Genomic DNA, 13018 nt, shown 5'->3' on the forward strand with positions numbered 1-13018 from the left:
AGGCGTACATACGTGGAGTGGACAGGAATCCAGAAGACAGTGAATAAACGTATTGTAATCATAAAATTAATTGTGTTACATTTATTTGAGCTACTATTTGAGAAGCTCTGTTCTAGGTTGTTCCAAAACTGACTTTGTTCGCTATGTGCCTACCAGCAGCACTCTTTTGAATAAGATTACATCATAACAGCTGGAAAAAAGCAATAGGATACAGGATTTCACAATCTAAGAAAACATCTTTCATTTCTAATACACTGAATTTTATTCGGTAACTGGGTTGCAGAGTTGTGTTGTTGGACAACATGTTTCATCACATTCAGAACTTACTATGCTACTTAGGCTCGATTTGAATCTTTTTCAAATCGCTTCAAAAGTGATATTACAAATATTTGTATATGTTAATAATATCTGTGCAGAGAATTGTATATCAAAAAATAAATATTCCTCTGGACAGATTCCATCTCGTCCGGAATATAAGTTTTAACCTGATGTGTCAGTATCAAGGAATTGATTATTCGAATCTCTCGAAATCTTCTCGAGCCACCTTCAATCGCTGGTATCCGTAGTAGTGCAAGTGTCTCGTCCTCTCTCCCCGCCGGCAGGTTTTCGTGATGGCCACACCAACCTACGGTAATACAAGGGGATACAGAGATTGTTCAGTGTAATAAAGCTTTGGTTCAATTTTGGAACATGGATTGGAATGGGATCCCGACATCCTGTTTTTTTGTTTGTTGGTTTTCTTTTTGTTAGGTAGAGCGAAAATGTCTTTGAGGTTAGCTTCGTGCTGAGATTTTTTGTTTGTTTGTTTTAAGGAAGTGGCGACGAGTTGATCGTTTTGTGAATGGGTGCTACAGCCGTTTCCACAAGGTTGAACTGATTCCGACTGAACACATACCGGATCATGGTTCGCAGATCGCTTCGGGCCACTTTTGCGCAGCAGCACGTAGATGTAGGGATCGAGCATGAAGTGCAGCAGGATCAAAATGTCTGACAGACGGAAGAACCAGCTGAATCGGGCCTTCAATTCTGGTCTCAGCAACTGTATCAGGAGAATAGAGATCTGGAATAGAAAAAAAAATTGTTTAAAATTTAAATTTCCTCTCGCATCACAAATTACCATCTGAGGCAGCCAACAGGCCAGAAAGCTAATGCTCAGGAACGTCATCAGCTTGGCGAATCGGATTTCCTCGGTGGTGGGTTCCCCGATCATTCGGAAGATGGAAGAGTCGGCAAAGCTGGCCGACTTTGCGGGAAGCGTCCGACTGGTGGAACGTTCCAGCATCGGGACCGGTTGAATCGACCGAAACTGGCGGCTCATTTTGTGATGAGACCGGTACAGGACCTTCCGAACGCTGAGATTGCAAATGACAATGCCGGTGCACAGAATTATTCCTGAGGATGGGAAAATAATCAGATGTAAAAATTCTTAGATTAGAGAACTTTCATATCTATTTTTTTATTTATTTATGTTAATGCCTTTGATAATCACCATACAGACATATCTTTAACTTAACACAACTTATGTTCTAAGACTACGAATAATATTTTTAAAGACATCTTTGGACTGGTTAAAATTAAAAACGCTTGACACTTCGTTAAAAACACGACAACAATTATACAAGGGGTGGTTTTGTGCAAAAACGGTGCGACTGAGTGGTATCCACAAAAAATTCTGTTGTCGAAGTCTTCTCGTTGGTGCGTGAATGTTGATGTTTTGTAGCAGTTGTGGGCAGTCTATGTTATTCATTAACAGGTCAAAGACAAACATTCTTTGAATGTATGTCCGCATGCAACGAAGGGTTTCGAGGGATAATAAAGTGCATCGCTCAGTTGCTACAGCAACTGTATTTTTTCAAGTTCAAAAGCTTTGGCAGTACAGACGACGACACTGACATTTTTTTGCTATACTTATCACACCACTAGAAGACTTCTTCATCAGTTGTGAATCTCTCTCTCTTTGCTTTGCGGCTCATTCGATCATGAAAAATCTAAATGCCTTTTTGGTGGTGATAAACCACAAACAGATTTTTTCAAGTGTGTGAATTGTGCAGGTAATCATTCCTCCAATTCCATAGACTGTCCCGTTAGGGCAAAAATTATTGCTTCTAGGAATAATCCCAAAGTCGTCAGAAAACTTTCTTCTTCTCCTCCTTCCTCCTTCCTCTTTTTCGTCACCGCAGGTCAGGCCGGAAAACAATTTGCCTGTTCGCGGTCAGCCTTTGCCTTCATTAGAATCACGTCTTGGTAATGCTCGAAGTGATTTTAATGTTACCTGTGCTGATTAAGCGCCACCGAATCGTTGTTTAACGTTCTCAGAGGTGGTTGAAAATGGGTTGCCCTCTTCAGGTATAACTAATGGGAAAAATCAAGTCTCAACGTACATGCGAAGGCCTGAGAAAATTCCCAAAATTCAAATACCTGTTCTTCTCCTTCGTTTTCTGACCTAACAATTTTGTTGATTTGGGTGAGATTACTGAGGAAAAATTAAAATTTTTGCATCAAAATTCAATGGAAATGATGCAACTTATGTTGAAAGCCAATTCAATGTTTGAAGCTTTCCAAAGTTCTTTTAATTATGCTAACAAATAATTATGACTTTACGACTCCCTTCCCCGATGTTTAAATATTATGAATTGGAATGCTAGATCTTTGCTGGCTAACCAAGATGAATTCTTTTTATTTTTGAAAACTCAAAACATACATATTGCTGCCATCACTGAAACTTTTTTAAAGCCAGACATTAACTTGAAAAGCAATGCTTTCTTTAAAATTTTGCGAAATGATCGACTTGATCGACAAGGTAGGGGTGTAGCTATTGCCATCAATAGTCGTCTCAAATTTAGACTTCTTCCTTCTTTCAATACAAAAGTCTTAGAAACAATTGGAATTGAATTAGGAACTTCTACGGGGAAAGTAATAATTGTTGCCGCCTTTTCAATGTAGCGGTGAACAGGAAAAAGTTTTGTTTTTTTTTATTATTGATGACTTTAATGCAAAACACCGATATTGGAATAATAAAGGGTGTCCACGATAAAATTGTCACACACAAAATTGATTCGCAAAATTCGAGTTTTCATCCGATTGCCATCAAATTTTCAGGGATTGGAAAATAACTATTAAACTTCATTTTACCATTTTACTCGTATTTTATATGCAGTCCATAAACAAATTCCGCACCTTGGCCTCAACGCCGGCTATAAGATTCTGCACAACCTGTGAATCTACCGTGTTTTGCATGTAAACCCATACTTTCTTCAATTATTCGACTGTCTTCACTACCTTCCCAAGCAACCAAAAGTTCGAATATCACTTAAGGAACGAACTAATAAGTTCATATATAGCTGTACAAAAGTTCTGTGGAACTTTTTTGCTGTTCAAAATGCTTTTTCGAGGTCCATGGAACTTCAGTCTTTAGCAAGTTCAGCCAATACTCAAAAAAAAAAAAAGCTTTAAAGTACTGTTTTGGTTTATGTTTCTACTATTTGGGAACTTTAAAGTTTGTATGAAGAAAAACAATCTACTTATAATCAAAGGTTTGAAGAACCTCTTAGCTGAATGAAACTATGATTTCAAAGTAGTCGAAGATTCCTTTGAATTCAGCTACAGTATTTGAAAGACCCAAATACTAGTATTTCACTAGCTACTTGCTAGCATCCTCAGTGGGTTATCGATAACCCACTGAGGATGCTAGCAAGTAGCTAGTGAAATACCAGTATTTGGGTCTTTCAAATACTGTAGCTGAATTCAAAGGAATCTTCGACTACTTTGAAATCAACAATCTACTTGTTACGTACTTCTCTTTTTTCAAAATCAAGTAGCTATCAAAGGATTGCAAGTCTTTTCGTACAGCTCAATAGTTCGTAAAAAATCTCTGTTGTACTATTTTGTAAACTTGAAAGTTTTTAATTAGTTCCAACGGGCGTTCAAAAGCAACTTCGCATTATAGAAACTTTGAAGTAGATTTAAAGGCTTAAATCTACTTTTTTCGAACTTCAACACGTGTTTGCATAAATAAACACATCGTTACTTGGGAAACAACAATGTGAAGTACACATTTAGTTCCGGGAGGAACTTTTTAACAACTTGAAAGTGGGAATAAAGTAGAAATTAAGAACCTGAAAGGCGTTTTAAAGAAAATCATCACATCGAGTAAAATCGTTGCCTACTCATGATGTTCATATAGAGCAGCAAGTATGGATCTCGACTTTCAAGCAGTGAGCTCGGGTTCAAGGCTTGGTAAGAACATGTTTTTTAAATGTAAAATGAGTTAGTAACGCATATGGTTGATTAATATGAATCAAATTAGCGGACTTGAGAAAGGCTATTGAAGGAGCGAAAGAGTAATTTTTTAGATTTTTTATGCTGCTTATAATGTGGATTTTGAAGCTGGTTAGAAGTTGTTTGGCGATTTATGCGAACTTTTTGTCAACTTTAAATTTCGTTTAACTACTTAAAAACTGAGCTGAAAAGAAGTTGTATTATCATACTCGATTAAGCTGATCAAACCTGATAGAGGAATGTTATCCGAACTTTTGGTTGCTTGGGTTAGGTCGTTTAAGAAGCTGCTGCTTCATAATTGCTCAGTACTTCTCGATGGGGTGGAGCTCCGGAGTGTTGGGAGGGTTGAACATTTTCGGCACGACATTGGCCTTTTTGTCCGCATACCCCTTCAGCACGTCCTTTTAGTAGTGGCATGAGGCCAAATCCGGCCAGAAGATTGTTGGGATGTTTTGGGCCTTCAGGAGAGGAAGCAGCCGCTTCTGGAGGCACTCTTTCATGTTCATCGTGTCCTGGGTCACGAAAGGTGCACTCCGCTTCCCGCACGTGCAGATGGCTTGCCGAACCAAGAATTTATTCGCAAATTTGGACATCTTCTGAGTGCGGACATGCTCCGGATCGCTGAATTTATACTTAGTCGTAAAAACAGGTTTCCGGGGATCTGTTTAATTCGGCCTTCAGATATGTTTCGTCGTCGTCGTCGTCGGCATTCAACTTTCGTTAGCATGTTGAGGTACAACTTCCTGGGACGGGTTTTGGCGGACTTGTTCTGCTTCTCGTTGAGGTCAGGGGCCATTTGTACCTTGAACGTTCGAAGGCCATCCTTAGTTTTGGCCTTTGAATAAAACTTCGGCTTAGGTGCTGCTCTTAGCCACATCCCGAACGGAGGCGATCGGGTTTCGGTTTAAGGTCCCAACTACGCGGTTGGGATTTCTGCTGTTGTACGGAATACTTTTTCCTTAACTTCTAGGTTTCCGATCGGTGGTCAATCGTTCCTCGAACCGTTAAATTACTCACGACACCGTACGATTCACGATTTTTAACGTGTTAGCGATGGAACGATGCGAGACATCCTTGTTCTAATGATGAAAGCGAAAGGTTTTATCACACACGAGATGTTCTTTTGACTCGATTTCCGCGAGTTTTGGTCGCAGTACTTTAAAACTTGCAGGATATAAACAATGCACTATGAAATAAATCCACCCAAATTATCATTAAATTCCACCCAACGGTAAAAAATTTAGAGCAATATCATAGTGTGGCATTGCCATTGTGGACACCCTTTATTTCATCAAATTCAAATGGGAATATTTTTTTTAATGACTGCTCTGCAGGTTATTATACTGTTGAATATCCTAATGCGCATACTTGTTTCTCTTTAATTAGAAATCCTTCCACAATTGATTTGATTCTTACGAATTTAGGCGAGCATTGTAGTAAATTAGTTACTCATGCGGACCTCGATTCAGACCACCTTCCAGTGACTTTTCTTTATCCCAAAGTTCCTTTGAAAACCCTTTAAAATCAACACTTAACTTTCAAAAAGCTGACTGGGAGCGGTATAGGAATTTTATTGAACGTAATTTGGATGAAAACGTTCCACTGAATTCAATAGAAGATATTGATTTGGCTGTAGAAAATTTGACAACTTTACTAGTCAATGCTAAAGGCGCTTCAATACCCAAAGTTAAACATATTTTAATCAACCTTTAATTGATGATGATCCCAATATACGTACTAGGGATCCTTATTTGAAATTTATTTATTGCGACCTTCAAAAAGAGATCAAAGGTCGTTTAAATTTCATTCGTAATGAAAATTTTGCCAAAGCAGTAGAGGACATAAAACCCTTGTTGCCGCGGGTGACGGGACGGTTACGACTCAACGTAAGACATCTGATGAGACCCTGCTGACAGCGAAGCTCCAGTGTGAATGACACAAAAATGACAATTTGGGACAGGCAAAAGGAGAACGGAAGTGAACTGTCATGAACAAAAATTGTATCACGTTGTGGATAGGTTTACAGGAGGAAAGAAAACTTATTTATTTCGAAAAGGAAACTAAAAATATTTTAACCTAGTGTGTTTAGGAGTTTCGTATTGAAGCTAGCAGTAAGCACTACAGGTAGTTTATTGTTTTCTCAAAACTCTTGCTTTATTAACGAAAACACTTTATGGTATAGGTTATAGGCTAAAATCTCATGCAATATTTCGAAGGAATCAATTAGTGTTTTCTCGATTCCTCAACGCGTAAGTGACCTCTGATGCTCAAACAAAAATATTATTATTTATCAAACATTACGAAACCTTACAGCAATTTGTATCTGACCTGAATTCTAAGTGTTCTGCGAGAGGTTAAGTGCAGAGAAGTCACTATTATTGTAAGTACTAATGACTAAATCAATCCAAGTTGAAACCTAAATCCTACGTTCAATTTTAGCTTAAAAGCAACGTCACGAACAATATAGATTGGACTGCTAAAGAACTGTGTCTTTTCATTGCCTCCGCGAACAACCCTACTCAAAGCCATTTTGGAAAGTAACTGAAATTCTGAAAAAGCCCCAGAAGCCAATTCCTACTTTGAAAGACGGGGATAAACTTCTTTTAACTAATGCAGAAAAAGCTCAAAAATTGGCCCAACAATTTGAGTCTGCTCATGATTTTAATTTAAACGTTGTAATTCCAATTGATGCTCAAATTTCCCTTGAATTTGATGATATTCTTTCTAAACAAAATGAATTTGAAAGTTCTTGTGAGACAAATATTGATTAACTTAAATTGATTTTCAAACAATTTAAAAATATGAAAGCCCCGGAGGAAGATGGGATTTTCTATATTCTTATTAAAAAGTTGCCTGAAAGCACTTTAAATTTTTTAGTTAGAATCTTCAATAAATGTTTTCACTTGGCTTATTTTCCCAATAAATGAAAAAATGCCACAGTAACTCCAATTTTAAAACCTGGAAAAAGTGCTTCAGAGCCTTCAAGTTATTGACCAATTAGTTTGCTCCCTTTTTTAAGTAAACTATTTGAGAGAGTTATTTTGAATAGAATGATGATTCACATTAATTAGAATTCTATTTTCCCTAATGAACAATTTGGGTTTCGTCATGGACATTCTACTATACATCAACTTTTGAGTGTAACTAATATGATTAACGCTAGCAAATCTGAAGGTTATTCAACTGGTGTTGCTCTTTTTGATATTGAAAAAGCTTTTGACAGTGTTTGGCACAAAGGTTTAGTAGCTAAATTAGCTCGATTTGATTTTCCTGTATATCTCACCAAAATTATTCAAAATTATTTGACTAGCCGAACCTTACAAGTAAGCTATCAAAATTCATGCTCTGAAAGGACACCCATTTGAGCTGGTGTCCCTCAGGGTAGTATACTTGGGCCAATTTTATACAATATTTTTACTTCTGATCTTCCTGATGTACCAGAAGGAAAGGGTAGAAGATTGTTTGCTGATGATACTTTGCTTTCAGCCAAAGGTCGAAATTTACGGGTGGTACGCAGTAGATTGCAACAAAATTTAAATTCTTTTTTGAATTACTTGAAAATGTGGAAAATTTCTCCTAACGCTTCCAAAACTCAACTTATTTTATTTCCCCATAAGCCAAAGAGCTAAATTTTTAAAACCTAATGAAAATCATTCCATAACTTTTAATGGGGTTTCATTAGAATGATCTGATCACGTGAAGTACTTAGGACTTACACTTGATCGCAATCTTACTTTCAAAAATCACATTGAAGATATTCAATCTAAATGTAATAAATACACTAAATCTCTTTATTCTCTCATCAACAGGAAATCCCGACTTTGCCTGAAGAATAAGATGCTTATTTCCGACCAGCGATAATGTATGCAGTTCCGATTTGGTCTAGCTGCTGCGCGACGAGGAAGAAAGCCATCCAGAGGATTCAGAACAAGGTTCTGAAAATGATTTTGCGGCTTCCACCTTGGCACAGCACCGAAGATCTTCATCGGATTGCGGGCATGGAATCTATCGAAGAGATGGCCAACAAAATCATCTCCAACTTCAGAGGCAAATCGATGCAGTCTTCCATCGCAGAGATTCGTTCTCTTTACAATTAAGTTAGTTTTTAGGATATAGTTTAGGCTTAAGTTTATATATAAATATATTTTTTTCTATACAAGATATTCTCCTATAAATCAAATAATTTATTGCTCTAGCAAATTTAAATCAAATAAACAATGTTTGATATTTACTTAATTAAAGAGTTGAACTGATCATAATTGATCTGTACACTTTATATACTGTAATAATATAACTTGAATGTTATGATTAAAACGCTAATAAAGACTTATTTTAAAAAAAGTGAGTGTAGCGCCAACAACCATATATTTGCTTCGTCCCGGGTTGACGATTTTATTTGTTTATTCAGAAAAAAGTTTGCCCCCCGTGCCAGTGGGAGAAAACGAAAACGCTATATGTATTCATGTATTCATTCGTGTAATTTTTAATCGTCGTAGTCATAGCACTTTGAAAAACAACGCAATAGAGAAAAACGTCATTCCACCACTCCTTCCGCAATAAAAACGGGTCAGTTCATTAATCAAGTTTGCCTTTCGGATCCTTGGTCTCTCATTGTTGCTGCAACCCGTTCATTCAACCTATTTCAGACGAAGACCAACGTCTCCGATATCCGTTTTCACTCTGTCCATAATTGATTGCCTTCGACGATTTGCCGATGTCAGGGGCCAGTGTTTACTTAATCAAGATCCACTGTCTAATGAACTAGCTAACTATAGGGATGGATAACGCATTAAAGGAGGAAATCGTTTAAAAGGGATACAAACATGCAAAAACACAAACCCGGGCCACACAAACACCCCTACTCTGGTAACACTTACCGACCGCAAAAAAACAGATAGGCGTAGGCGACATCGGTGGGTTCCGTGGCGTCCCGGTACCTGATGCAGGTCTGCTTCGTCTCATCGTAGTAGATCCCGAAGCCGAACAGCGGCAGAAAGGTGAAGAACGCCCCAACTGCCCAGAGCAGGAAAATCGATCTTCGTATCATCTTATCGGACACATGCTGCGAAGTGGGGAGAGGGCGTCCGAATCATCATCGCCACCAGCAGCGTTATTGCAACGGTTTCATGGAAGAAAGAAAAATAACGAAACGAAAAACCTTATTTAAGGTACAAAGGCCGGAACGGGGAAATGGTGCTTCATAAATCTCATCCTTATTTCGCTGCCTTGTAGAATAGTTCAACTACTTTTAATTTGAACATCAATGAAGATTCAACGTATTTTATTGTGATGGATACGTCGCATAAAAGTGAGCTTGAAGTAATTGAAATCTATATGACGATTATAAATCAATTATTCACTAATTAGAGATTTACAAAGTGAGAGATTAATCTTTGATCACTGAAAGAAAACGCCTGAATGTATACTACATAACAAATATTTTCAAAGCTGCCTCTATCTAAATTTTTCTCTCAAATTATTTTTGATCTCATAAAATATTAGTCTTGCTTCAATAAAGTGAACCACTCTAGCACAGTTGGGGCCTATCTTATGGCTAGACTGCTAAAATTGAACGTCATAGATTTAATTGATGTTGATGGAAAAGACTCCATGATTTACTTTGCACTGACGAAAATATGGCCACTCCTGGAAGCATTTGTGCAAAGACACGCCAGAGCCTGTTTAAGAAGTTTGAGTTTGAATATAAAAAATGTGCATTTCATTGTCTACAAATGGCAAAAGTGAAACTTTTTTTGTGAATAGAGTTTCAAGCATTGTGGGTGCAATTATCTTTTTAATAGTTTATTGACAGCGTATACATTTTATTTCCGGGAATTGAGGCAAATAAAATAAGAAAGCGTCTGAAATTATACTATTTTTTTCTTTAAAGCACCCTCGGATGGACATCAATTTGAAAAAAAACCTTATTTGATCAGCATAACTAACTCAACAATACAATGTTATAACGTTGGTGGAATAAGTAGGGATGGAATACAACTCCAATTTAGTGTTGAAAATCTCATAAAACCGGGGATCATACGGGGAGTGGGGCATCCTTGGAGGTCTTTATTTCACAGAGAGGGTCCTTATCAAAGTGACGTTTTTATAAGATTTCAAAACAATCTGGTTTACTTATTCAGTATGAAAACATTAAGAGCTCTAAAGTAGGTCTAATTATAAACAGAAATATTTAAAAGTCCAAGCTCTTATTAGACACCCAACTGCAAATTACAAACTTCTAATCATATTTTTCCTGAATGGTAAAGAGTTTGAAATGTGTGACAAAATAAGGTGTCTAGGAGTTTGCATAACTTCAGCATTAAATAGAAAAATTACAAATATAGACATATTTTGAAGCGCACTGCAATTATCTAGATTTATAATCATTTTCTGTAAATCTTTTAACCATCGTGGAATCTAGGAAAATTAATGTGTAATTCTTATTTTCCCAAAGTATATCGAATTCATGAGATGGTTTTATCTAATTGCAGTAGTAATTGCATAAAATGCTCTGAATTTATAACGCATTATGCTGATGTTCCTTTAAATTTTTCCCTTTGTCATTAATCTATCGTCATTCTCATGATAATCATTATATTTATGATCGTTATTTTATTATTATAATTTCGCTTTGTGTTTTCAAAATCGTAGTAGGTTCCATATAATTTAAGCGAATTTTGGTCCTTATACTCTGTAACACAGTATTTAGACTTATGAACAGATTTAGTAAAAGTATTTATAGTCTTTCATGAAAATTATTTGTAATTTGATATACAAAAAGATTTTTCGGTAAAAAACTGATAAAAAAAACACTAACACAAAGTTTTTGGTTAACCCACAGAATTACAGAATTTTCACCGCAACCTCGATCATTGCTTGCCTTTCCAAAATTAAAACGAAGAAAAAGAAAATTTTAATATCTTTCAAAAATTCAGCAATAAATATAGTTCTTTGGATCTAATCCGTACGCTCCGAGAATTTTGTAAATTTATATAAACTTTGTTACTGCTTTGTCTGGAAAAAGAAAATGCTTCAACAGCATTAAAAATAAAAACAACAGAGGCCCTTATTCTGCGCCGCGCGTGACGTGATGATTGTCACCTCACCTCGGAGTCATCGTGAGTTTTGTCACCTTATTCCCGGAGTCGATGTGGGTAAAGTGACAGGGGTTCATCCCCAGGTGAGTGACTGAATGAACACAATGGGTAAAATTTACAGATTATTTTTGTTTTGTTCGCCCATCGGATTTTCGGATTCAATTTTTGCGATAACGCGTGAAAATTTTCAGTTCGAAAAAGGCCAACATCGGATTGTAGGACGTTAGTAAGCCGCCAGGAAGAAAAAAAAAACTGTTAGTGCAACGTAGCCACCAGTAAACCGAGGTTGAAAAAACACCAAAACCGGGGTAAGTGAAGAATTTTTTGTGATGTAAGCTGCTGAAGCTGCTCGATCGGAACAGCCTAAATAAATTTGCAAAGTTTATCAAAGGTCTTTTTTATTAGATGTAGAGCCTTCCCCCGACGGTGAGCAGTAGTCTTCGAGATTAGCTGTATCGATACAGAAAGTTGGAAGCAACTTGTAGGATCCATCGTTCGACCAGATCTTTTTTTCTTTCAACGATTCACGGATTGTGTGCTGATACCTGAGGTGATAATGAAAAAATAGGTGAAATTTTGAAACAACAAGTTGATGTTTTGCTATTTCTGAAAGTGATTGGAGTCCCCAGTCCTTCTGATGAAACATTCATATTTCTTTATACCTAACTACCGATAAAAAAATTACATGCATAATTCTTCTTTACAATCCAACACTTGAAATTTGATATTTCAAATAAAAAATAATTCAAAATCGTTTAAGTTTAAGTTAAGGTAACAATCAAGTTTGAAATCCAAACATAGAATTCCAATTTTCAGTGACCTTTTTTAATTTGAATATGTAGTAAGTTGTAGTTATTGAATTTGTATTTAAAATAAAAAAATTCTAAATTTTATAGATGTATCAGATTTACATTTTGTAATTCAGATTAAAATGAAAGATTTTCGATTAGGTATGCGAATTTTATCTGATTTTTAGAAAAAGAAAGTGGCTTCAAATGGAGTAAAAACAATTTTAACAGACTATTTCTGTTTATTTATACCTATTGTGTTACCATTTTTTTGTTAAAATGCCGCTTTGTTCACGATTTTACTTAGATTTGTTCTTCGTCGTCACCTGAAAAGGTACCGACAATTGTCACCTGAAATCGTCACCCGAATGCGACGATTCTCACCCACGGGGACTACGAGAATAGGGTAAGAACTCACAAAGTTCATCCGAAGTGACGTTGCTCACCTAAACCGACTACTGGAATAGAGTGACTTGGGTGACTCGACTATCTTCACGTCACGCGCGGCGCAGAATAAGGGCCAGAGTTCCATCAATTACCAAAAAAAGATATTAATAAAAAAAATATTCATACAAACACTCAAACATGTGTTTCAATACGTACTCTGTTGAACATTTTATGTTTTAAAACAGAGTTGAAAGTTTCTAATCAATTTTCTTTTAGTGTTAGATTTTAAATTTACGAAAGCCCAACGCTGCTTTAAGAACGATTTTAATAAAACTTGGCAAATCTCGCTCTCATCTTTCTGCAGCGTGTGCCCAATCCATCTCCACTTACGTTCCCGAATCTCGATTTCTAGCGCTCTTTGATGACACTGGTGATGTAGTTCCTCATTTGAGATCCAGTTGACCGGCC

The 13018-nt window shown here is 36.6% G+C and overlaps 1 protein-coding gene across 1 annotated transcript; it reads right to left on the bottom strand.

The window, feature by feature from the left end:
* Positions 1-269: 269 nt before the first annotated feature.
* Positions 270-9325, bottom strand: LOC129752206 (prostaglandin E2 receptor EP4 subtype). The gene is made up of 4 exons (XM_055747995.1): positions 9160-9325; positions 1118-1392; positions 896-1060; positions 270-625 (listed from the first exon to the last, which is right to left on the bottom strand). Exons 1-4 carry the CDS (start codon positions 9323-9325, stop codon positions 512-514), a joined length of 720 nt encoding a protein of 239 aa, XP_055603970.1. The 3' UTR covers positions 270-511.
* Positions 9326-13018: the final 3693 nt, after the last annotated feature.

Source organism: Uranotaenia lowii, chromosome 3 (assembly GCF_029784155.1).
Source record: "Uranotaenia lowii strain MFRU-FL chromosome 3, ASM2978415v1, whole genome shotgun sequence".
Lineage (NCBI taxonomy): Eukaryota > Metazoa > Arthropoda > Insecta > Diptera > Culicidae > Uranotaenia > Uranotaenia lowii.